This window comes from Lynx canadensis, chromosome F1, assembly GCF_007474595.2.
Source record: "Lynx canadensis isolate LIC74 chromosome F1, mLynCan4.pri.v2, whole genome shotgun sequence".
NCBI classification, from domain to species: Eukaryota; Metazoa; Chordata; class Mammalia; order Carnivora; family Felidae; genus Lynx; species Lynx canadensis.
In genome coordinates, this window is record NC_044319.2 from 6,524,626 (window position 1) to 6,551,830 (window position 27,205).

The window sequence follows — 27,205 nt, forward strand, 5'->3', positions numbered from 1 at the left end:
CTAGTTCCAGCAGTTGCATTAGTAACTATTTATACAAAGAATACAAAAATACCAATTCAAATGGATACATGCACCCCAAAGTCTATAGAAGCATTATCTACAAGAGCCAAATTATACAAAGAGCCCAAGTATCCATTGACGGATGGATAAATGCATGGTATAGATACATGATGGAATATTACCCAGCCATAAAAAAGATTGAAATCTTGCCATTTGCAATGACATGGATGGAGCTACAGAGTATTATGCTATGGCTACAGAGTATTATGCTATGGGAAATAAGTCACTCAGAGAAAGACAAATACCATATGATTTCACTCATATGTGGAAGTTAAGAACAAAAAAAATGAGCAAAGGAAAAAAAAAAAAAGAGAGAGAGGCAAACCAAGAAACAGATTCTTAGCTATATTGAACAAACTGATGGTTACCAGAGAGAGAGGAGGTCAGTGCGGGGAGGGAGGGATGGGTTAGATAGGTGATGAGGATTAACGAGTACACTTGTGATGAGCACTGGGTATTGTATGGAAGGGTTGAATCACAATATTGTACACCTGAAACTAATACACTATATGTTAACTAACTAGAATTTAAGTAAAAACTTAGGGGTGCCTGGCTGGCTCAGTTGGTAGAGCTTATGAGTCTTGATCTCTTGGTTGTGTATTCAAGTCCCAAGTGTGGCATGGAGTTTACTTAAAATTAAAAAAAAGAAAAATAAAATACATAAAATCTTTAAAAAATACATTTAAAAAGGATATAAAAATTAATTATTATTAAATAAAAAATTTTTTAAATTAATAAAATATCTCTAAGCCCTTAAATGTTACTTTTATTCTGTTACTCTCTTGTTAAAACATACCAAATACGTACTCTGTCTACCTTTCAAGGCTTTTGTAATCTTCCATTTTCCCAGCTCAGCATAGTTTTAATAATTTCTAACAGAATCCTCTACTGCAGAAATTTAGAATAGATGCCTCATGGCCCCCATAAATAAACCCTATTCATCCTGAGTATATCCTTTCAGTGTTGCTGTTCTCTCTATGGAACTCTTTCACCCCACTTCTGCTGATCTAAATGATCTTACTCTTTTAAGATTGCTCTCTCCCAGAAAAATATCTCCCAAAACTCCAGCTTTTAGTACCTTTCTACTCTTATTATAATTACAGTTTATACTACAGAATACAGACTACATTATACTCTCTATAGTGTTGCTATGGTGCTCATAGACATTAGTACTCTCTTCTTGACCAGATGGTAAATTTATTACAATTTATATTGAAGGGTGGCAAAATCTGCCACCCCAAAATATGCCACTTTGGAATAAGAATTATTTTGAGCTAAAGACACTTGAAAAACACCAAATACAAAAAGAGTGCTCTGACTTCCCCTTTTTTTCCTGAAAGCAGGAGATAAAACTCCCATGTGAAAGATGGCTTCCCCATATCAGGAGGAAAGAAACATTCTTATCACCAGAGACAGGGAGTGGAGGCTGAGAGGCATCTGTGCAAACAGACCTCATAAAAATAACTCATCTTCCTTTAACCTCCCCATATATTTTAGTTATGTTTCCACACTGCCTCTCTTTGTTCAATGTATAAAAGCATTTAGGTTTTGCCATTTCTTTCAGACATCATTTCCTTATGAGGTCTCTCATGTTACATAAAACTTCTATTGAAACAATCCCATTTACAATTGCACCAAAAGGAATAAAATACCTAGAAATAAGTTAAACCAAGGAGATGAAAGATCTATACTCTGAAAACTATAAGACACTGATAAAAGAAACTGAAAAAGATACAAATAGAAAAGCTATACCATGCTCATGGATTTGAAGAATAAATATCGTTAAAATGTCCATGCTACCTAAGGCAACCTACATATTCAAAGCAATCTCTATCAAAATACTAATATCATTTTCCACAGAACTGGAATAAATAATCCTAACATTTGTACAGAACCACAAAAGACCCCGCATTGCCAAAGTAATCTTGAGAAAGAAGAACAAAGCTGGAGGTATCACAATCCCAGATTTCAAGAAGTTCTACAAAGCTATAGTAGTCAAAATAGTATGGTACTGGCACAAAAACAGACACATAGAACAATGGAACAGAATAGAGAGCCCAGAAATAAACACACCTATACGGTCACTTAATCTATGACAAAAGAGGCAAGAATATACAACAGGGAAATGACGTCTTGTCAATAAATGGTGTTAGGAAAACTGGACAGCTACATGAAAAAAATGAAAATGGACCACATTCCTATACCATACACAAAAATAAACTCAAAATGGATTAAATACCTGAATGTGAAACCTTAAACCATAAAATTTCTAAATTATTATTTTTTTTTCAACGTTTATTTATTTTTGGGACAGAGAGAGACAGAGCATGAACGGGCGAGGGGCAGAGAGAGAGGGAGACACAGAATCGGAAACAGGCTCCAGGCCCTGAGCCATCAGCCCAGAGCCTGATGCGGGGCTCGAACTCACGGACCGCGAGATCGTGACCTGGCTGAAGTCGGACGTTTAACCGACTGCGCCACCCAGGCGCCCCAAACCATAAAATTTCTAAAATATAAAACATAGGCAGTAATCTCTTTTATTAGCAACACATTTATGGATATGTCTCCTCAGGCAAGGGAAACAAAAGCAAAAATAAACTATTGGGACTACACCAAAATAAAAAGCTTTTGCACAGCAAAGGAAATTACCAACAAAACAAAAAGGAAACCTAGAGAATGGGAGAAGAGATGTGCAAATGATATATCTGGTAAGTGGTTAATATCCAAAATTTATAAAGAACTTACACTACTCAACATCAAAATAAATAACCTGATTTAAAAATAGGCAGAGGGCCTGAATAGACATTTCTCCAAAGACATACAGATGGCCAATAGACACATGAAATGATGCTCAACATCACTGATCATCAGGGGGGAAAAAAATCAAAACCACAATGAGATATCACCTCACACCAGTCAGAATGGCCAGTATCAAAGAGACAAGAATCGGGGCGCCTGGGTGGCTCAGTCGGTTGAGTGGCCGACTTCGGCTCAGGTCATGATCTCACGGTCCGTGAGTTTGAGCCCGCGTCAGGCTCTGTGCTGACAGCTCAGAACCTGGAGCCTGTTTCAGATTCTGTGTCTCCCTCTCTCTGACCCTCCCCCGTTCATGCTCTGTCTCTCTCTGTCTCAAAAATAAATAAACGTTAAAAAAAAAATTAAAAAAAAAAAAAGAGACAAGAATCAACAAGTGTTGATGAGGATGTGGAGAAGCGGGAACCTTCATGCACTGTTGGTGGGAATGTAAATTGGTGTAGTCACTGTGGAAGACAGCATGGAGATTCCTCAAAACATTAATATTAGAAATACCATATGATCCAGTAATTCCACTGCTAGGTATCTGCCCCCAAAACTGACACAAATCCAAAAAGATATATGCACATCTCTGTTTACTGCAGCAGTATTTACAATAGCCAAGATATGGAAGCAACCAAGTGTGTTCATTGATATATGAATGGATAAAGAAGATGTGCAGGCTGTGTGTGTGTGTGTGTGTGTGTGTGTGTGTGTGTGTACATACATATGCATGTGTACATACACACACACATATATATACATATATATATATATTACTTAGCCATAAAATATTACTTAGGCATAAAAAAGAATGAGATCTTGCATTTGTGACAACATGGATGGACCTAGAGGGTATCATGCTAAGTGAAATAAATCAGACAGAGGAAGACAAATACCATATGATTTCACTTATACACGGAATCTAAAAAACAAAATAAAGAAACAAACCAACAGCCTCTTAAATACAGAGAGGTGGTTGTCAGAGGAGAGGTGGGTAGGGGGATGAATGAAGTAGATAATGGGAATTAAGAGGTATAAACTTTCAGTTATAAAATAAGTAAGCCACAGATATGAAAAGTATAGCTCAAAGAATACAGTCAATAATATTATAATAATGTTTTATTGTGACAGATGGTCACTACACTTATTGTGTTGAGCACTGAATATATGGAAGTATTCAATCAATATGTTGTACACCTGAAAATAATATAATATTGTATGTCAGTTATACTTCAATAACAATAAAAACAAATGTGTATACTTTCATTCATCCTGTTAATCTGCCTTATGTTAATTTAAGTCTAAGTCCCAGCTGTAAACTCTAAGAGGGTAGAGATGAAGTTTTATCTCCGCTACAATATTTTTTAAGTTTTACCCACAGCATCTGAGTGATTAACAGGAGCTTATTACTGGAATGAGTCCTAGGACATTATTTTAGCCTTTCTGGTAATCCAAGAACACTGTGCAATGATGACTATATCTGCTAAAATCAGGAACGTCTTTGTAAAGCCAAGACAATGAAATGTTTAAAGGTTCCTGAAGGCACATATCAACTTGCACCTTGGAAGAGTAACCAGAATGTAAAAAAAATAATACACGAGGGGCTCCTGGGGCTCCTGGATGGCTCAGTCGGTTAAGCATCTGGCTCTTGATTTTGGCTCAGGTCATGATCTCATGGTTTGTGAGACTGAGCCCTGCACCAGGCTCTGCACTGACAGCATGGAGCCTGCTTGGGATTCTCTCTCTCTCTCTCTCTCTCTCTCTCTCTCTCTCTCTTTCTCTCTCTCTCACCTCTCTGTCTGCCTGTCCCCAATGCTGGTGTACTCTCTCTCTCTCTCAAAGTAAATAAATAAACATTTAAAAATTATATATATAATACAAGATGCATTGGTAATGAATAAAAAAAAAAAGAAAAACTAAAATGCTAACCTAGTTTGGAAAGGCAGGAAAGCTCCAATGGCATTAGTGACATTACTAAACTGCATACAGTTGAGCAATAGAACCATCTGGTGTTTTAAGCCGTAGTGGACACATTTGGTTTCTCAATCATTGCTATCAGTACGACCACGAGCCATCCTTATTCAAAGCTAAGGGAAGAACCTTCACCCTGACAATGGAATAGACTTGGTTTGCAGTTTATAGTTCCTGCTTCTGCACCAGTGCTCAGTAGGCTGACAAGGTGGGAAGATGACCGACCGGTTGTACTGTCCCAAAGCATGTGCCATCAGCTGGGCTAAAGAACATGGGGTGGAAAGCAAAAACTCTGAAACGTGAGAGCATATTATCAAAATATCAGACATAGTTATGGGCTGGGAAATTAAGCAATCATAAATGGCATGGTCAGGAGTATCATTCCCCGGCTTGGGAAGCCCCTGTAACACATCAGCCTCCTCAATCATGTAAGGGTGATAATTGTCAAGTGTATCGCAATACACATAAAGACGAATAATAGCAAATTTTCACATAAGGTATCATTAATATAAACTTTAATGTAGTTACATTTAAATTTTTAATGAGAAACTTACCTTGCAGAACTTGACTTCTGCCTCTAAATGATGAATGTACTGAGACTGGTCATTGATGATCGGAACAAGATTGTGGATGGTAGGCACGTTGGCTTCCTCATCTTCTGACGCCCGCTAAGGCAAGAAACAAACAAAAACTAAGCATGTTTGGATTTAGCAGACTCAGGTAATACTGCCTCCATACTCAATTTAGTACTGATGTCATATAAACATCGAGGAGATCACAATGTGGCCAATAGTGTTCATTTCTCTATCCTATAAATTTCACATACATAAGATTCAAGGATACCAATATCATGTGTTAAAGATGGAAAGTGGAAGTGGTTACAAAAAGAGTGGCAAGTGGAAGAATGCTGGACTAGTCTAATTGGCTTGGGATAAACTGCCCATTCGAGCCATCTGGAAATGGGACGTCCCATTCAGTAATGCTGAGATAAAAGGACAACTCCCCTCAAGAAACTGCCATGCAAGGGGCGCCTGGGTGGCGCAGTCGGTTAAGCGTCCGACTTCAGCCAGGTCACGATCTCACGCTCCGTGAGTTCGAGCCCCGCGTCGGGCTCTGGGCTGATGGCTCAGAGCCTGGAGCCTGTTTCCGATTCTGCGTCTCCCTCTCTCTCTGCCCCTCCCCCGTTCATGCTCTGTCTCTCTCTGTCCCCAAAATAAATAAACGTTGAAAAAAAAAATTAAAAAAAAAAGAAACTGCCATGCAAGAGCACTGCTGCCTAAAACTGAACAGTTGCCAGAAGAAGGGATTCTTCAGACAAGCATTTGCCGCCAGGTGGGTCAATGAGGTAAAATTCTACAAAGAAGTACATTAGCCAAACGTGGTTTCTGAGTTTTGACTCAAGGCAATTGGAGACCCTGCTGGTCTGTGGCACAGAGCCTCCAAGACTAGAGTGCTAAAGCAGACACTGGAGAAAACTCAAGAGTTCCCTTGCACCGGGAGTCCAGGGAAGAGACTTCCTGCGTACCCCTGCAGCATTCCTGAATTGACTTTAATATCATATATATCCTACTTTCTCCTCGAATGATTGTAGAATGGTTTCTAGAATCATTTATCATTTCATGACATTTTGTAAAGAAAAGAAGAAGTCGGGGCGCCTGGGTGGCGCAGTCGGATAAGCGTCCGACTTCAGCCAGGTCACGATCTCGCGGTCCGTGAGTTCGAGCCCCGCGTCAGGCTCTGGGCTGATGGCTCAGAGCCTGGAGCCTGTTTCCGATTCTGTGTCTCCCTCTCTCTCTGCCTCTCCCCCGTTCATGCTCTGTCTCTCTCTGTCAAAAATAAATAAACATTGAAAAAAAATTTAAAAAAAAAATCTATTAAAAAAAGAAAAGAAGAAGTCAGGAAGGGAAAATGAGTGTCAACCAGATAGATGAACCCAGAGAAAGCTTGAGATCAGACATCCAGTCACTATTTCTCAGTCTGGTAGAAATTCCTGATGACAACAAAGTACCAGCTCTCACGGCAGAATAATTAAGTAGAGTTTTGCTTCTTGGAACATTTAAGAAATTTAAAAATCAAAATAACTTTAATTAAATGGATGATCTGTTGTGAATAGAAAGCAATTCATTATAATAAAGTTATATTAATAGAAATGGGTCCAGAATATGGCAAATAAGAATTGAATATCACTCTGGGCACATAAAGGACAGTCTGTAAAAACAAAACAAAACAAACAAACAAAAAAAAAACACAAGCTAATACTCTGTAGAAAATAAAATCACCTGTATATATTTTGAAGGATTTATTACAGTCTGGATATCCACATTTCAAAAAGCCATAAAATCCTTCTCAACCGTGTCTCGATTTCACTGTCCATACAGCCCCTTATTTCCAGTATGGCATACGGGCTATGAAAGTGGCATACGGGCTATAGGCATCTAGGGGCACCTGGGGGGCTCAGTCGGTTAAACGTCCAACTCTTGATTCCGGCCCAGATCATGATCTCACGGTTTCGTGAGTTTGAGCCCCTCACTGGGCTCTGCGCTGACCATGCAGGGCCTACTTGGGATTCTCCCTCTTTCTCTGTCCCTACCCCCGCTCGCACTCCCTCTGCCTCTCTCCAAATAAATAAATAAACTTCACAAATAAAAGTGGATCTAAACCTTCAAAAGCTGCTTATTATTCCTGTGGCTTGTAATTGTTCCACGTGGGCTGTATACATTCCGAACGTGAGCTGCATCCTTCCACGTAGCTCCATGTACACAGACCTGTGCATCTGAAACGTACATGCTGCACGTACTGCTCTGATGATACTCTTGATGAGGCTCCTCCCACTCTCCAGGTTCAATCCTGCTGCTGCTTTGTAGCTTTAAAATGCTAATCAGCGTGTCTGAGCATTCAACAGATACAGCAACTTCATCTACGAGACTTGAAAGTACTCCACCCTGTCTACTGAAGAGCGTTCTAGAAGCTAGGTGGCAACAGTAATACATTTACTTAATGGTGAAATGTTGTATTAAGATTATAACTGAGAGCCATAAATATTGAATAGGCATATGTAGTACATTTCTCCAGAGTGGGAATTAAGCAGGAAGGTATGTGTCAGGCTGGAATGAAGTGTTAATATAGGGGTACGGTTATGACATTTCGGCTGTGAGTAGAGAAAGTGACGTGTCTCCATGGTTTCTAGCAAATGGCCTTGGTATCTAACTGTCACACACACTGAAAATGCAAGGTAGTTATTGCTACTATGACATGGTCTATTTGTGTCACACTTCACAGGTTCATAAAGAATTTTAAGTATATATACTCTTACCTTATTGTTACAGAAACCCTGGGAGACACAATATCCTTCTAGAAAGTACACAGTAGGCCTTAGATACACCTAAAGGCTAGACTGTTATTTTGGCCATTTGAATCTGGCCAAATCCTCTCCCTCCCTCACATCTATCCCAGGCTTTAGCTTATCATACTGCCTCAATCAGGAATAATTCACTCTGCTAAAGCAATAGCAATAAAAAACTTCAAACAAAAATAGAATATAGCTTCTCATTTTGTGCAATTTTATAACCATGTATTTTAATGCATGAATTAAAAATGCAGAATAAGGGGCGCCTGGGTGGCACAGTCGGTTAAGCATCCGACTTCAGCCAGGTCACGATCTCGCGGTCCGTGAGTTTGAGCCCCGCGTCAGGCTCTGGGCTGATGGCTCAGAGCCTGGAGCCTGTTTCCGATTCTGTGTCTCCCTCTCTCTCTGCCCCTCCCCCGTTCATGCTCTGTCTCTCTCTGTCCCCAAAAAAATAAATAAACGTTGAAAAAAAAATGCAGAATAAGATTACATACTTTGGCTTTGACATTCAAAATAGACAAATATTACAAAGGACAGCTAGATATATAATTAAGTAAATTCTAAAAATGATAGGATATCAATAGGAGCCTGTAAAAAAAAAGGCAATTCTTTTCCATATATTGTTCCTTTTTTTATATTTGCTAACAGTTGCAAAGTAAATTTTCCAAACTGTTTCCTCACTTACATCTTTCAAGCACACAATAGATTTAAAACTCAGGATTCCCTCTGCCTCTTCTTTAGCCAAAATAATCAGAGGAAAGATAATTCCTTTCAATGCTTTACATTATTAGAATGTCTTGCTCAGAATCTATCAACAAAATGTACTACTGAAACGACATTGTGGAGTTAAAACACAGAGACAATGCTCCTGTCAGGTTGCAGATGTTGATACTTACCAGAGGGGACACTTTTCGCCTTCTTGATGGAGACACCTCACTTTCCTTAGTTGCTTGTTGGCGCAACAAAGCTTTGAGCTGATTAACTGGAGAGCAAACACAATGGTTTCATCAGCCTTACTGCAGGGGCTTATCATCACCCATCCATGCTTCCATCCACGTAACAAATATTGTTTCATGTTATAGGCATCAAGAACTGTGCCATGGACTGGGGATCCTAAGGCAAACATGAGAAAATCTCTACCACTTAAGAGCTAAGAATCCACCGAGCAAGAGAGATCCACTGACAGATACAAGACTACATAGTAAGTTCACATGTAGAGCAGCAGCTACACGTAGTGCTGTAAGAAGAGGAAGCGCCTAATCATGCCTGTTTTTTTTTTTAATTTGTTTTTATGTTTATCCATTTTTGAAGGACAGAGAGAGACAGAGCACAAGCAGGGGTGGGGCGGAGAGAGAGGGGGACACAGAATCTGAAGCAGGCTCCAGGCTCTGAGCTGTCAATACAGAGCCCGACCTGGGGCTCGAACCCACAAACCACGAGATCATGACCTGAACCGAAGCCGGACACTCAACTGACTGAGCCACCCCGGCGCCCCAATCATGCCTGTTTTTATGGAGGAGCTAACACTGTGAAGGATGAACAGAATATTACCAAGCAGAAAAGGGTCCGAAAAATCCCACTTGGAGGGCGTGGCATATGCAAGAGCACAGAAGCAGGGCCAGTAGGTTGGTATGCACTAGAACATGCCTTGCAAGATGGGTGGCTAGGAGGAGGACAGAAAAATGAGGCTGAAGAGGTATCTTGGGGCCTCTTAAGAAAATATTGCTAAGACACACAAAGGAATTGGGACTTCAGCCTATAGGCATCACGAAGTCAAAGGAAAAATATTAAGGAGCGCCTGCATGGCTCAGTCAGTTAAGCGTCTGACTTCGGCTCAGGGCACGATCTCACAGTTTGTGGGTTTGAGCCCTGCATCAGGCTCAGTGCTGACAGCTCAGAGCCTGGATCCTACTTCGGATTCTGTGTCTCCCTCTCTCTCTGCCCCTCCCCCACTCGCACTCTGCCTCAAAAATAAACAAACATTAACAAAATATTAAGCAAGAGGATTATAGTAGTTGGTTTGTGTCTGAGGAAGAAAAGCCTAGCAGTAGAGCAGAGGGTGGACTGGAGTTCTTACTGTACGGGATGTAGAATATTCTCTGTGTGTCATTCAGACCAGGGCTGTTATCCATCCACACTCACCGGCATGGCTGTGTCGCAGTTCATGCCAGGCAGTCCCAGCGTCCTCATTTTCCTCATTTTCCTCATTTTCCACACTGGGACCCGCAGCATCTTCTCCAACGGTGACATCACCTTCTCTCAGGGCACATTTCAGTTGGTGAATGCTTCTATTTGCACGTTCTGCAACAACAGCCAGGTGAGAATCAGGGCCTGGGAAGTCTGCATGCCACCATGCACACTTACCCAAAAAGATGGTTTCTAAAGAAGCAATTGTTTGTCGTACTTCATGGAAAAAAAGCAGAGTTTTGTTTCTAGCCTGCTGAAGACAGTGCTAGAGGAAGACAGAGATGAAGTTCATGGGTCAGAGGTTAGACCTGATGATCTCTAAGGTCCCTGACATCTCGGTGGTGGATATTCACTAAGTATAGCTCTATCGCCAAAGAGGATAATGGGAGATAGCTCTTCCCCACCCTCCAAGCACTAACCCCACCCCAGAAAGTGCTCCCCCCTCCCCTCCTGGAGACACTGGGGTGGGTGGGCAGAACCGGCAAGAGGGACTCCACACCAAGTTCCTGCCCAGGGAAGCCCAGTTGCCCTGTGAGCCAGATGTCCCTCCCCAAACAGGAGACAGTTGACTACCCAGCCGCATTTTGGTCAAGACTGAAATAGGTGATGTGCTCATAGTACCAGCCTCTGCAGTACAGTCCTTCTTCTGCCCTGCTTGCTGACCACATACTTGCAGAAAGTCTCGCTTAGTGAACCTCAACACCCCTAGAATTGGAGCTTCAGCTCATTAGCACAGTCTGAAACATTACAGTCTGAAACAAAGTATCTGAAGGCATATTACTGTAGTAGTTCATCTCTACAAATAGCCTCCCACAAATCTAGCCTCATGCCCTTGCCCCCTCCGGGCTGTAACAGAGTAAGTCAGTGACCTGCACTTGCCAATGGAATTCAGAAGTTACACAAGGCCAGACCAGGCTTCATTTCTGAAATGTCTGGTAGCTTCTGTTTCCTCCCACTTGGAATCCGTAAGCCACTAAGTAGGAAGTCTGCCTGATAGAGAGATTGTGGAGAGGCCATGTGGAAAGGAGAGGCTCTGAGACTATACAAGGGAAGGAGAGGAGCCCGGCCCCCCTGACCCCAGCAGGGCCTCTAGATGACTCCAGCCCCAGAGGTCATGTAACTGCAATGGCACAAAAGAGACCAGAAGAAATGCCCAGCTGAGTCCAGTCAACTCACAAATCCGAGAGATACCCAAATGCCTCCAGTTGTTGCTGCCGACCATCAGGCCTTACAGTGGTTTGCTACTCAGCAACAGGTAACTAAAGTAATTAGGCAGTGAAATACCTACCCGAAAGCATTCTCAGCAAAGGATCCAAGACTTACATTGAAAACAGACCTATACTGGGGTGCCTGGGTGGCTCAGTTGGTTGGGCGTCCAACTTCAGCTCAGGTCATGATCTCACAGTTTGTGGGTTTGAGCCCCACATCAGGTTCTGTGCTGTCAGCACAGAGCCTGGAGCCTGCTTTGGATTCTGGGTCTCCCTCTCTCTCTGCCCCTCCCCCTCTCGCTCACACACGCGCTCTGTCTCAAAAATAAACATTAAAAAAATTTTTTTCAAAGACCTATATTAATGACACTAGTGATGGCATTAATAATAATCCTACCCTACTTTATGGATATTTTTACAGTAGAACAACTGGAGAACCAGGCAATCGATTGGCAATTTCACTAATTAAGGTCCATGTGCTTTCTCCATTTAAACTTGTTGTTTCTGCTAATCTCTTATGATTCAATTCACTGGTTCCAATCTAGAAACCTTTAACTGTAACAAAAAGTGTTCCTTGTACGTTAGAGCTGAGACCCCGATTTCTGTCACCATTTTCATATTCTGACATTTGTATTTGAAAATTATTTTTTAATTCACTCATTGATTTACCAAACATCTACATATATCTAATATGAAAATTTATGTTAGAAAAACATGGATTCCCATGCAAATTCACCTACATCTATTATCTATTTCAGATAGATTGCATCTAAACAATCCTCAAGGTCTTCGGAGGACAGGAGCACCTTGGTGGCTCAGTGAGTTAAGCATCCGACTCTTGATTTCAGCTCAGGTTCTCCCAGTTTGTGAGAACGGAGTGTGCTTGGGATTCTCTCTCTCCCTCTCTCTGCCCCTCCCCTACTCATGGTCTCTGGTGCATACTCTCAAAAATAAATAAATAAACTTAAAAAACTTAACTACATTGGAAAAAAAAAAAAAAAAACAGATCCTTAGAGGAGATGGTACATTCCCTAAGAAGGAGCAACTCATAACAGTGATGGTCAATGACATTCTTACTCTTCTGATGTAGGCTCTTCTTTGACAACTTAGATCTGTTTCTTCTTGTGGCCTCAGCAGAAAAGCTCCTAATCTTTGCCACCTATATGTGAACTCTAAGAGAGCAACAAAACAACTATCTTTTCATTACCAGCCATGGATGAAAATATATTTACAAACATATTCTGCAGGACCTTGAAAAACAGATTTTATTTTCTCCAAGCTCATTGATTTCAAAGTTTAGAACAGAAAAAGAGGAAAAAAAATACACTCTGTGTTACAAAATAGCTAATATAGGTTCTTCTCTTAGAGGAACTCATTTTATTTCTTGATTAAACTAAAGAAAACAGGTCTTTCAGGTCAGGGTTCAACAATGAAATTTTATTATTAACTACACAAGAGACTCACTGCATTTATCTCTACGTTTCTCTCCACACACCAATCCTATTTCTGCACAGACCTTTCTGTGACAGGCCATCGGTGCTAAATACTAACTGAGCCTGGCTTCCTCTTACTCATCATGAGTTTAAGAAAAGCCTAGATAAGACACATTACTAGTTTTAGCAAAATAAGAAGTAGCAATAGTTTTCCCATAACTTCGGATTTTCTAAAGAGACTTGTTAATGGAAACGGAAAACCAAAGTGTTACTTGATAAGAAATTTAGTTCACAGAGCTTTAGATTTACACATGGAATCTATGAATAAAGTACTTATCTTTACTGCATCCATTAGAAAGGAAACAGAGTCTGACTAACACTAAAAGTGTGCTCTGTCGGGGGCATGTGGGTGGCTCAGTCAGTTAAGCATTCAACTCCTGATTGCGGCTCAGGTAATGATCCCAGGGTCATGGGATTGAGCCTCATGTCAGGCTCTGTGCTGAGCGTGGAGCCTGCTTAAGATTCTTCCTCCCTTTCTCTCTGCCCCTCCCCGACCCCTCAAAGAAAAGTGTGCTCTGTGGAGCTAAGAAATGATTTCACTTCTATGATAAAGAATAATTATTTATTTATACATAATATGACTGAAAACTAATAAGCTACATTAGGAAAAAGAAAGGAAATCTGGAACAATTTTGCAGTTGAAACTCTATACGTAGAGTTCTTGTAATCAGATTACAAGGGCAGCAGAGTTTCATGAGCTCTTTTAATTCCTTTCCCAATTTTCTTCTTTAATCTTTTAGAATTTATAATATTCAAAGACTACATGTTAAAATTATGCTATGAAAATAGTTATTAGTGAAATAGTGAGATACTGAAACCAATAACTATCCTGAAGAAAAGTGATATCCAAAACACGGTTTGGGTTTTTTTGTGGGGTTTTTTTTTTTTGTGTTTGTTTGTTTGTTTTGCAATTACTGACTTCAATTATTAGGATCAGAGAGGAAGAGAAGGAATTAGCAAGAACTGCATCCTAAAACTAAAACTAAGGAGGTGACAGTTTTAAGTCATTTCAATACTACATTTCAAAACATGTGAAATGCTCTTCAATATATACACAGCAATGATAATTATACAGTGTAACAGAAAAACCGCGTCAGTCCTGAGGAAGAATAATGCTTAGAGGACTTAAAAGAAATGAAACCCTATTGCTTTTCCGCTGGAACCACTGTAACTGAAGGCCCCAGAATCCTTACAAGGAACACTACTCCCCACATGCAGTTATCTGCTACCCACCACATTAGACAGGAGGCGCCAGTTATCACTTCCTGTCCCATTACTACTGGGCACAACTTTATCTATCTAGAACCGAGAGACAGAAAGAATACTCCTTTCCTCTTCTCTCCAGAGAGGACAGGAAGAGTATTTCACGCTGCATCCTGATTTCAACGCACCAGCCATGCGTTGAAAATAAACTTAATTATGAAGACAAACACAAACAGGACCTCTGAGTCCTACAGAGTCACGTGAACATAAAGGTAAGTAAATAGTATTTCTGGGGGTGCACTGTCCAAACATCAATCTGTACAAAGAGACCCGAAAGTGAATGAACTGCTGACTGTTGGCCAATTTCAGTCTGTCTTCATCATTCTAGTAATCCAGTTCCCTCCCAGCTCACCATCAGGTCTCTCTTCACCAAGGTGTCTTCACCAAGACAAAGGAGTCCCAGGCTAGGAAGGATCATCACTTGTAGACCCACCATGAATTATTAATGTCTGCCTTATCCATCTGCACAGGGAGATGTGAACAAGAAGTACTCCAGTGACAGGGAGGGGGGGCCGCACCCTGAGTAGTGCCCAGCTGTCTCTCGGAAACCATGCAACAGACCAGAGCTCCCTGGGACTTGAGATGCACTGCACTCCTCTAAACAAGCTCAGACCAGGGCAGACAAGCAGAAAAACGAAACCACAGCGAGATAAGAGATACATCTGTCTGTCCACTCTTGACTGGACCTCAGCTGGTTCAGAAGATTGTGGTCACTGTTCACCTGGGGACTGACAGGTAGGGCAACCAAGATAAGAACAGCATAATCCGAAGTCAGACAGAGCCAGATCTGGAAATGGCAATTATGATAGTGAAAGGGATTAAAAGAAGTACCCAGAAACTACAAGATCGGAAAGAAAATACTGTCATAAAAGACTCTAATAGCTGAAAAATGTGAAGTGGTTGGCACCGGGAGTGAAAGATAATCTGAATAAGAATGTCAGCATCTTAAGAAAGCAGTGTCTGGAAGATCATGAAGGATGTGTGGATGTTGGCAAATCAAGGAGACTGGCTATCTACATAATGGGGGATATGCCAGGTATGATTTGGGGCACCACCTGGGAGGATTTACGCACCCATCACTTTCCACTGATAAGGAAGTCATCCTAGCCAGACTGGCAGATTGCACAACCGATACAACCTGTATCCTTGATGGTAATTACTCTCAAGAATGACTCTTGGGGCACCTGGGTGGCTCAGTCGGTTAAGCGGCCGACTTCGGCTCAGGTCATGATCTCACGGTCCGTGAGTTCGAGCTCCGCGTCGGGCTCTGTGCTGACAGCTCAGAGCCTGGAGCCTGTTTCAGATTCTGTGTCTCCCTCTCTCTGACCCTCCCCCGTTCATGCTCTGTCTCTCTCTGTCTCAAAAATAAATAAACGTTAAAAAAAAAAAAGAATGACTCTTGGGTGCCTGGGTGGCTCAGTCGGTTGAGCGTCCGACTTCAGCTCAGGTCACAATCTCACAGTTTGTGAGTTTGAGCCCCGCATCAGGCTCTGTGCAGACAGCTCAGAGCCTGGCACTTGCTTCGGATTCTGTGTCTCCCTCTCTCTCTATCCCTTCCCTACTCTCACTCCATCTCTCTCTCTCAAAAATAAATAAATGTTAAAAAATTAAAAAAAAAAAAAGAATGATTCCCGAGGAACAAATGCTAAGAGCAAGGCCTTGCTACTTCTAGGTCACAGTATCTCAACCCGGCACTTCTGACGTCTGCACCTGATAACTCTCTGTTGTAAGGGCCTGTGTTGTGCATACTTAGCAGTCTCCCTGGCCTCTACCCACCAGCTGCCAGCCGAAATTAACCCCCAACCACCACCAGGTGTGACAACCAAAAATGTCTCCATCATTACCAAATGTCCCCTGGGTGGAAAAAATCACACCTGGTTGAGAACCAGTGGTTTAGAGCAATAAAACAGGATAGCCACTGCTCAGTTCCGAGAAGAGACTTCCCACATTACGACATGGTAACTACAGTCACCTGTTAATGAAAAATGGGCAGGACAGTGAGCAATTCAGCCACAGTAGTGGTGGTGGACAGTGCACGACCCACAACCTATCACAGCCACGATGGGGCACCTCTGATCCAGGTGTCAGGAGAAAGCGTTATACCTACTACAACTGAGAACTTGAAATTCGTATTTTAGCTTCATATTGTTTCAAGACTTAACACATGAAGCAATAGTTACACCTCAGAGCCATTTTTCAGAGCCACCTTGGGTGATCATTCCTGTAAATATTCTAGTGGGCTTTGAAGAAGACTCTCCTCCCCATCAAGGTTGCTTTGGCAAGTACACAAGTACATTTCAAGCTACTTTCTCTACCTTTTGACCTTGACGGGACTATCACTAAATGAAAAGGTAGAAAACCTCAGCACACACTGCGGAAGTGATCAGAGCATAAGTTTGTAAACATCCCAAGAGGAAATAAAATTATTCTCAGTTTCTCAATAGTTTGAGAGTAACTTAATCTCTTTTTCTGACCAAGAGCATGTGAAAATGCCCGTACAATTTCATAACGCTCAGCACTGTTTTGGTTCTAGATAATTCCAGGGATGACTCTTTACTTGTAAAACAGGTTTTTGCTGGCTTTTCTTTTTTGGCTGCTAAGTCCCGTCTTTTGCCTATTTTATCTCATCAGTAGTATGGATGAGATACTGGCTTTTGTTATTCTGGTAGAAGAAATGGTCATAAAAGTTAAAAGTATTAAGAAAAGCCATTAGAGCACATAAAACAAAAAAATGAATACATTTAATTTAAATTTTATCAGCCCCAAAAAGAAACTCAAATGTTTACAAATTTCATTTGCATTACCAATCCTTACTTAATAATAGCCAAACCATTCCATGCCTCTAATTTTGACAAGAGAGCTGTTTCAGTCTGCAGTGATACCAAAATAATTTTTCCATTCGTAATGAATTTTTCTGGGGCCTTTATTACATTGGTCTCAATGAGGCTGATAGTAAAGCAAACAAATAATCAAACACTAGCTGTGGAGAGAGAGAGAGAGAGAGAGAGAGGGAGCGAGAGCGTATATACAGCGTACATGGCAAAGAATATAAAAATATTCAGAAAACAGTTAAGAAAAGCAAAAACAAAAAGAAGAAATATAAGTTTCATGAGTAAAGCTGAGAAAAGGAAGAACTTGACTTAAGTTCCACACATGTTAAGTTTGTGCAAGGTCCAGATGATATCACAGCTGGCTAATTCAGTGACCAAAGTATTGGCAAGTTAAGATTAACACAGGCCTTCTACAGATGTGAGCCCTTCCCTGGAAGGAAAAAAAAAAAAATTATAGAATCTGTGGAGATGTGCCAATCATACATATAAGTAAAACATAGAATATCAACATTATCTTCAGTTTTCTCAAACTAGATCAATTTACAGAGAAAAGAATCACCCTCCCCCTCAAATTATGTATTTTCTTCCCATATTCAACTTCTCATGTTCTATGGGCCTAGTTCCACTCTAGCTCTCATTTTTATAAGAGAGACACATAACCTTTTATCGTGCGCATGGGGCCAATCAGTGTTGATGGAAGGGATGTTAGAAACCCAGGGGTCTGAGAGAAGTGCCTGGAGGAGGAACCGGCTCTCAGATGTGTTCTGCTTGGCCAGCACAGTGTGGAAGGGAGAAGAAAAGCAAATAAATTCCAGTGTTTTTAGAAAAAAGCATAAGCTGCCCAATTTGGCCATAAGCCTCACCATTCCCTAGTGTCTTCCACAGAGGCCATCACACATTTTGTCACCTGCCACCTCGTCCAAATGTTTCACTTTACTGACGAGGAAACGAGAATCCAAGAACAGTTTACTGACTGCCTCAGGTGACACCGACAGTTATTGGCAAAACCATAGTAAGATTTCAGTGACCCGGCTCCTGCTTCCACATTCTCCTCTGACTCCACTATACTCTTACGCAAATTCAACCTAGAGCCCAGAATGCCAACATGTTGAAAGAAAATGAGGAACCAGTATCTAAAATGCTGGTTAATGGCTAAAATATGGAAAATGTTGTATTCTTGTCACAGTTCAAGTTTGTTCCATATTTCTTTATGCTCACCTAACCAAAGGTGGTCAGGACCTACGTGAATAGGTGAGTCATGAACGCAGTGCTGTTGACACAACTGTACCCACAGCTAACACTGCAGCAATGGACTAGACATCATTGTGTCATTAAGGCTGGGACACTGCTCTTCTAACAAGCTCTCTCCTTCTTTCTACTACCATAGCACTACATTCAGGGTACAGGACTGAAAACAGCCTGGATTCCCTGTTAAATTGGTTTTTCTGACCCTTTCTTGGCTACGTACTAGTTATTTTATATCTTTGTGGCCTTGTACAATGAGAGATTTCAATCAGATTTCAATGAGAGAAGAGCTATATGCTACTCTCCGCAGTTCCCAAGACAATCCTCAGTCCTTCTGTAGGTCTTGAATGCTAGCTGCCTATATTAACCACAAAGGGGATGAACACCTAGCCATACTGCCAGGTGACCTCCCAAGTCACTTTCACTTCTACATTAAGCTCTGTGATTCTCAGGGTATATGGGATATGTCCACTTTTCCCCACTCTGGAGACTTTCAGATCACCTACTGTGAAGCAATCATATTACAGATCTGAGGGGCAATGAGGCCTTGTAGTTTTTCTGTCAGAATGCTTGCTTTGAAGGACAGTCACTAAATCTCTCTAACTTCTTGCAGTGGGGGCACAGACAGACAAGCCAAAGCCAGAGATCCCTTTAGAGAGGATAAAGAGGGGTCACATCTGGGAAGCCTAAGGAAAAGGATGAGGGGAGTGTGGAGTCTGCAAACAGGTTCCCTCCTTCCATGGCTGCTCTAAGATCACAGGTCAAGGACAGGCAAGAATCCCACTCAAGATTCATAAGAAAGAAAGCAGGTTGACTCTGCCTTTCAAATGACAACTTCAAATTCTTAATATACTATAATAGTCCCTAAAAATACATTTAAAGCAAAGAAGTGAGGAAAAGCTATGAAAATGAGGGATTATCATAGAAAATTGTGAAAGCATTTTGCGTTTTTATATGGCTACTTCCTGGCTGAATATAATTGAATGGATATTAATAACGATTACATGTACAGTTATTTAGGAACCAGAGAAATAACATGTGAGGAAGGACCAAGAATGCTTATGAGCCTTTCTTTAAGCACAAACAAGGCAAAACATTTTGGGGACATAATAACAGATAAACAAAGACAAACAAAGCAAGAAAACCAAAACAAAATAAGACAGAAGTACTTAAAATTACCTTTTATCTGATTGTATAGTAACAGAATTCTCAAGTTATTAAGCACAAACACTGAAAATAATGAAGTTCCATGTGTAAAATAATGCCACTATACTTTGTTTATTCAGAAGCACAAATTTTTGTATGTGCGAAGCAAAGAACTTCTATATGTGTTTTAACTCAGGATTGGTTGTTTCCTTCCATGTGCTATAATTTTTTTAAAGTTTATTTATTTTGGGGGTGGGGGCAGAAAGAGACAGAGAGAGAGAATCCCAAGTAGGCACTGTGCTGTCAGCAGAGAGCCCAACACAGGGCTGTGAGATGATGACTTGAGCCAAAATCGAGAGTCGGATACTTAACTGTCTGAGACACCCAGGTGCCCCCATAAGCTGTTATATAAACCAAATAAACAAAAAAGTTAAAATGCTACTAAATAAATAATAAAATAAGTCATGAAAACCCAGGAAAAATTTCAGGATCCATTTCCTGATTTGTTGTTAAAACCATCACTTAAAAAAAAACCTTTAACTTTTTTCTCTTCTTTATGTTTGCTTCTGATTATAAATGTTCTTTACTATCACACTACATTTATAATTTATCTCTAAATGTATCATCTTTGAATGAAAACTCCCCACTCTATATAATTACTGAAAGCAGTATTAGTTTGAAATTAACTTTATTGCATTAAAATGCCTAAAATTAAGCCCCCAATGCTTACATAAAGGTTGAAAATAAGGCAAGAGAAAGAGCAGCATTAGCAGAAACTTATAACAGAAAACAAATCGTTTTCACCAACCTCAAAAAATCACTCATTATCATTGTGCACAGTACTTTTCTTGCTTTCAAATGAGAAGTTAAAAGTAGTTATTTCTGTATCTAACAGCTCTTGAAATACCAGTAGGCTGATGAAAACATTCATCAAGACCAATTATTTTACTCATGCAGTTTGAGCATGAAGAATATTGACAGTTTGTAACACGTTGACAGATGGAAACAATACATAACAACCCTTACAAAATCTAGAGTTACTAGAAGGTAAACTTTCTAGTCTCTTCCAAAAATCTTCACTTTGCTGCAAGTCCCAATTATAAATAGCAGCTGACATTTAATGAGTGCTTATGTGCCAAGCAGTGATTTTTACCCTTATTCTCTGTCATAGTAATCTGTCATTATTTTATTTATTGTTTTTTCCTCCCACTAATCCAGAGGCTCCATGGGGACAGGGACTCTGTCTACTTTATTGTATCCCCATCGCTAGTATGCCTTACACATAGCAGGCACTGAATTGTTAAATGACTCATTGTTCTAAACACTTTAACTTTTTAAAACTATTGGTCATGGCCTAGAGTGTTAAGAAAATGCAAAAGAATAAGTGGAATGTATTACATTTAGTAGAATATTCTTCAATGAAACTTTTACATGTATATGTCGTATCTGTGTAACAGTAAAAAAGAAAAAGGCTGAAAATCACTGCTTTATGTGGATTATTTCATTTGCTCCTCACAATAACCCTGTAGACAATACCATAACTTCTACTTTAAACTACCAGAACTGAGGTTTCCAGATGGCATATATGATGTCCATGATGATAGAGCTATCTACAAGGAAGAACATCATTTCTATAAAGACTCACTCACAGGGTACCATACTAAGAAAACCTGAATTAACTAAGCAAGGTTTCAGTAATAGTAATTGTGACATGATTAATAAAGGAAAAAAAAAAGGGCTTTTAAGTGAGTCAGTCTTGACTGAATTTAATATCTGGCTTAGCCACTAACCAGTTATGTGGACTTTGGACGAACTTAATCTCTTTGCACCTAGATTTCCCCATGTGTAAAAGAGGGGTATTCATCAAGTTGTTAAGTTTTAAATGACTTGATGTATGTAAATAGTTTAGACCACTAAATAGAAACTGTTCTGATTAAAATAATTAGTATTTCCTTTTTCTTGGTCCGATAAATCACATTCAACCCATTGCACTACAGTTGGAACGTGTAAAAAATGTGAATAAGGAATTTACTGGATTAAAGAGCAAAGCATGGGAACTGGGCAAGTTTGGAATAGAGCCACCCAAGAGGTTCTGCTGGACTTGGGTGAGAAAGATGCTAAGTCAAGCTCAGGGAATTGGTCCAGGTAACTATGGGAATCAAGGGAAACAACACTGCTTAACTGTAAAAACAAACACAAACGACTTCATCTTCCCTCAAGGATCACAGCAACATCCATCTTCCTCTGCATATTGGCTGGGGCCAATCCAAGGTGTCAGGAAATGCACCTGGGTCAGCTCCCGCCCAGTAGGGCCTGGTACCAAGGGGCTAGGGCGCAGAGGTTCGGCGCGACTCACCCCGGAGACTCCGTTGATACTGCCCTAGAATCTCCTCCAGGGTAGAGTTCTCCGGGGACTTCGCCATGCACAGACTCGGGGCCCAGAGATGGGAGTTACGTAGGGAAATGTCCGATGTCGCCCTTCGGGGAACCAGAGGCCTTGGCGCCGGAGTAGCACCCGCCAGCTTCCTGCCGCTGCTGTCACTGGGGAGCATGGAATCCCGGTCGGAGCTCGCTGGGGGCCCTTCCCACCCATTCGCCCTCATGGTTGATTTCGGGAGTTGTAGTCCGCAGACTGCGGGCCTGCAGTCACGAGGCTCCTAAAAGGCCCTTCCAACTGAACTACAATTCCCAGAGGTCATTGCGCCTCAAGGTTTGGCGGTTTGGCAGCCAGATCCGGTTGCCAAGAGACTGCCTGGAGGCTCCGCCCTTTTTCTGTAGCCCAGCCTGGCTCAGTCCTGCCTTTATCCCATCCTGCTGTTTGGACCACCCAATCGACAGAAAGCTCACTGAAGGTCTTGACTCTTCTAAATTTGCTGGCTTGCAGTTGGTCCTTGAAATTTCTCAAGGACACAAATAACAAGTTCTACACCCTTCAGCCGCGACATCTGCCAAAATGGCCAAATACAGTCTCAAGAAAAAGAAGCTTTATATCTTCGAAACAGCCTAGATTGTGAAAGCGGCTGACACTACAATTCCTAGCATGCCCCGCAACCCGACCTCCACTTGGAGTTGGCGCACTGCCCTCTGGGAACTGTAGTCCTTTTTAGTTGCGGTCCCGGCCTTACACCAGGGTCCTCTTCATTGTTCAAGCTGGTTTTTTGGAGCACGCCTGCGCAGTAGGCAGCTGGAGAAGCCTTTGGGTGAGACCCTCCACACAGCCCCTTTTCATTGTCTGCGTTTGGCGCCTGCGCAGTAAGAGATCGTTGGGACGGCCGGAGGAGGGGATAGGGCCGGGCTCCTCGCCCTTTCCCCAGGCGCCTGCGCACTGGGCGGCCGCTCTCTGCCGTTACCGCTATGTGTGGGGCGTGTGTGGAATAACGTTATTGCCCAGCGGAGCTCAGGGCCGGGAACTCGACCGCAGCGGCAGCGACGACGACGACAGCGGCGGCGACGACGACGACGGGGTGGGGGGAGGACGGCGTGCGAGAGACTCACGGGACGCGACGCGCCCCGCCTCCCCCGTCCGGTCCCTCTCTCAGCGGTGAGGGGTAAGTGATGCGCTCAGCGGCTCGGCTGAGGCGCTGCCGATGCCGCCGCCGCCGCTTCCCCACATCCTCCGGGGTTTGCAGCGGGGGCTCGGGGCGCGGCCCGCGGCGGCCGGGGTTGCTTCCCCGCGGCTCCGCACGGCGCCGCCACCCCCTCCCTTCCCCTCCCCTCCCCCACCCTGCCCCCAGCCCCACCCGCCGTCCCTCCGGGCCCGCGGCCGCCGCCTCTTCCCGAGGACGTCTTGAATCGTTTTCAGCCCTCTCTCGGCTTTGTGCAGCCCTCCCCCCTGCGCCGTAGCAGTTTGCTAGGGGTGCGGGCGGAGCATCGGAGGGAATGGCTGGCTGTGCTGCCGCCGGGGCAGGGATTTCCCCCCCCCCCCCCCCCGATCCGAGCAGCTAACAGTGCCGGCCCTTTCTGTGAGGTTGGTCTGGCGATGTGGGGCGGTTTGGGGGAGGTCAGGCGAGCAGCCCTCCGGACGCGGCTGGAGGGCGTGGAAGACGTGGAGTCACGCACCCTGCCAGGCGACTGCACCCGCGCTGGCTCTGGCTCTGGCTCTGTAGTAAACCCGGGGGAGGAGAGAGTGGCTTCCTGTCGGCTTCATTGTCCTAAGATTCAAATGTGGGGTTTGGGTATGCTTCCCGTCATTTTGTGCATAACACAGGGCGGGAAGACGTGGGATTTGTATCCTAAGTTATAAAAACTCTGGGGTTTTTTTGGGGGGGGGGATGGTGTTTCGCAGAGTTTTATTTATTTGAAGAATATAAGCCCCTGGAAGACAGGGACGGTGCCTGTCCAAGCATTGCCAAGGTGATAAATATAAAATTACCAGATGGCGAGGAAGAGTGGACTTAGAAAGGGCCTGACGACGAGGCTGTTGTGTAGCAGGGAAATGAACCAGCAGAATTGTTTTTTCGATGGGTGGGTAACGCATTCACGTTCCTAAGGGAATAGATGAGGCTTCATCTTTCCGTTTTGTTTTTTGAGCAGTCAAGACAAAAAATAGGCCTGCTACCTTTCTGTTCCTGATTTTGTTTATAAATACTTTTATTCCCTTAATGAAAATTCACTCGTTTGGGAAAAATGTAGTGAGGCAGATGATAGGTGATTGAAAATGCATCTTTTAAAATGATTTGATCTTAAGCTTTCAATGCTTACAACCGTTTGCTGGCGTTAAAACCAGGGGAAGAAAGAATGAAGCAGGATGGGGAGGAGCAGGTGGAGGAATAATGGGAGAGGAGAGACTTACATTGTGAGTACTCTATGTAAATCTTCAGTGATACAACCCTAGCTGGACATGCTTCAGAAATTTAGTAATTCAGCTCTGGAAATACTACATTGCAAGGGACAAATAATTTTGTATTTTTCTGCCGTTATTTTTGAAAAACTAAAACCAGGGCTGTTTTTCATCCTTCCTAACTTCGTAGATACGGTAGAATTTTGATGTTTTAAAACTCAATCTAAGTGCACTTGACACAGAGGAGGACCCTAAAACTTGGGAAGTTCGCTGATTTGTCTGTCCAAGCCTAACTGCTAATGAAAGGGCAGAGCCAAACCAAGATCTGTGCCTGCAGAGTGCTCTTTCAGTTTTGTCCCTTAGTCTGCCTACCCTGTGAAAATTTGTGGAAGGCTTCTCTACAGCTCCTTGAGTTGTCTTTGACGATCAAGTTCATTGATACCCTAGTTTGTATTAATCTTGTCCTTTTCTTCGTGATGTAAAAATAGTAATTCTGCTGAAGTGGAGCTTTAGTTTTATAAATTAACTTATGATGTAAGGAAAGATGCCCTACCAGGGGGTTTTCATAAAAACAAACTCTTGGAAGCTTTTCCCTACTACTTGTTAGTAACCACATTTTAATAGCATTTCCTAACATTCAGTATTAGTTGATAGCGTGATCAACTCTGTAAGCTGTTAAAAATAAAATTGCCAAGTAACAAGAACCTGTGAAGTTCATTTTTCTCTTCTATTAATGAATTATATTATTTGCAACTTGTCTTTTGAGAAAAAAATCTTTGTTGAACTTTTTAATCAAAATTAAATTTGTGTGTTTTCATTGAGCTGGTTTTCATACAAAGTGCTTTTTTGCTTTATAAACTTTTAAATTTTACATTGCATTTCAACAGACTTTTAAAAAAGAATTTAGTAATATGCCTTTTAAATTTTAGCTTACTTAAAAATAATCTATTGTTAAATGCAGCACGGGGAATTATATTAAGTCAAACTTTAAATGTATTTTACTGGTAAATTTCGCTGTTGTCAATTACTTTGTATGGAAATAAATAACCATCTGTGTTTTCTATCTTAGCATTAAAATAATTAAATTTATACTACAAAATTATACATTATGCCCATTGATGCAGATATCAAAGTGTATTTAAAAATCCTATGCTTAGTGATCTATTTTCTTTATTTCAAGTATCTGTTTCCTTTTATCACTGAAGAAAAAACTAGTTTTATTGTTGCATCTGATAGCAATCAGATATCACTCATCTGGTACTCAGCACTGTATGCTTAACCTTGTTAACATGTTTTTTTATTCAACAAAATTCTCCTGTAAAATAATTTTTACTATTTTAATTAATGAATGATTTTCTCAAATGAATGATTTTGTTCTCTATCATGAACATTGGGGTTTCAAGGAGTGTCCTAATAAATACTTAACAGACAGCAGTGTACTAAATTGCCAGCTAAAATATCTGTACAGTTGCAAATTATTATGGAAGTGTAAGTATAACAAAAGAGCAATTAGATACCATCTGAAAAATCCTTTTTGGGTAGGTAATATTGAGAACATCACGTGTTGATGTGTTTCAGTAAGAATAATGAGTTTCTTATGGAGAGAAACCTCAGACCATCTTTATTTCATAAACTTCGGTTAATAACCAAGATTTCTAGTAATCAACTACCCTTGTTGAAGTGGGATTTAATTTATTGACTCAAATATTTCTTGAGGGAAGTGCTCAGCAATGAGTTAGTCGCTGTGGGCAATACAAAAGAATAAGAAGACATCTGTTTGGTAGTAGAGTTGATTAAACTAGGTAGATATATAGTCTAGCTGAAATGATTATGCAACAGTGTATCTATTTTCTAAAAAATTCTTTTGGCTAAAATGAATGATATGGTCAATGTATACCAATGATAAAGTCCTCTTTTATGTCAAACAAAGGTAGAAAGGAAACAAACAAAAGCGAAGCTAAAGAAAACCTTACAAAAATTACTTCAATCCATATAGGGATTGTACAGAACATGGCAGTGGAAAGAATCTCAAGCGTGCATTGCTTAGGTTTGAGAAACAGAATATGAAACATAGCAGAGAATAAGTCATTATTTGAGTATATCAGTAAGAAATAATGTAGAAGACATTACCCTTTGGGACATGATATTTGTTGAATAAATGACAACAACCTACCATGTATTGAGACCTACTAACTGCCAGGTGGCAGGTGTGTGTATGTGCATGTAATTAATGCAAGAGTCTTGTGTATAAGGTATAATTTTACACATTTAAATCTGAGAATATTTGAAGCCCAGAGTTAGTGATAATTTTGCCTCTGTGTCACACATTACTAAGTGGTAGAGCCTATAACTGAACCTTTGTATTTTTAACAAAAGCCTAGATTTCCACTCATCCTTTTTGGTAAATTAAAAAAGCAAAATTTACTCTTTTCTGATTCACAAATTTTTAGAATTAGAGGAGACTTTAGAGTCATCTGGTACAGTGTACCTCCTACTACAAATATGTCTGAGACTTTTATTGAGTCAGCTTCTCCAAGAACAACACTTCCACGAACAATGAGCCATAAGATGTCTCATTTAGCTTTTGGAAAGAGTAATAGGAAGGTCTTAATTAGAGCCGGTATCTGCTTTCCTGTGTAACTTCTCCCCATTGGTTGTAGTTTTGTCTTAAGTGTAGGCCACAGTAAGGTTTTTCTCTACCAGGTCTTCTCTTTTCTTGTTAAATACTACAACCCGAACAACTTCATGTGATGCTGTTCCCTCTACCTTTCTCATCTCTGTCAACTACATTCAGTTTTGTTGATGCTGTTCTTTTTGTTCTGATCTCATTTTTATATTTAGTTCTCCAGTTATGGTCTAAAAACAGTGTAGTGAAATTA

General features: G+C 41.3%; 2 protein-coding genes across 10 annotated transcripts in view; one reads left to right on the plus strand and one right to left on the minus strand.

Annotated features, from left to right (window-relative positions):
* SDCCAG8 (SHH signaling and ciliogenesis regulator SDCCAG8) overlaps window positions 1-22,702 on the minus strand; it is a 247,243-nt gene extending 224,541 nt beyond the window's left edge. Inside the window, 4 exon segments of the mRNA XM_030302262.1 lie at window positions 5,382-5,495; window positions 9,070-9,155; window positions 10,316-10,474; window positions 21,903-22,702. Coding sequence (XP_030158122.1) covers window positions 5,382-5,495; window positions 9,070-9,155; window positions 10,316-10,474; window positions 21,903-22,149 — 606 coding nt within the window. The 5' untranslated portion in view covers window positions 22,150-22,702.
* An 87-nt stretch (window positions 22,703-22,789) lies between these two features.
* The window catches only part of CEP170 (centrosomal protein 170), a 127,035-nt gene continuing 122,619 nt past the window's right edge, over window positions 22,790-27,205 (plus strand). For all 9 annotated transcript variants that reach the window (XM_030302247.1, XM_030302251.1, XM_030302253.1 and 6 more), the window contains exon 1: window positions 22,790-23,094. The gene's annotated coding sequence lies outside the window, so the exon portion shown is untranslated. The remainder of the gene's footprint in view (window positions 23,095-27,205) is intronic.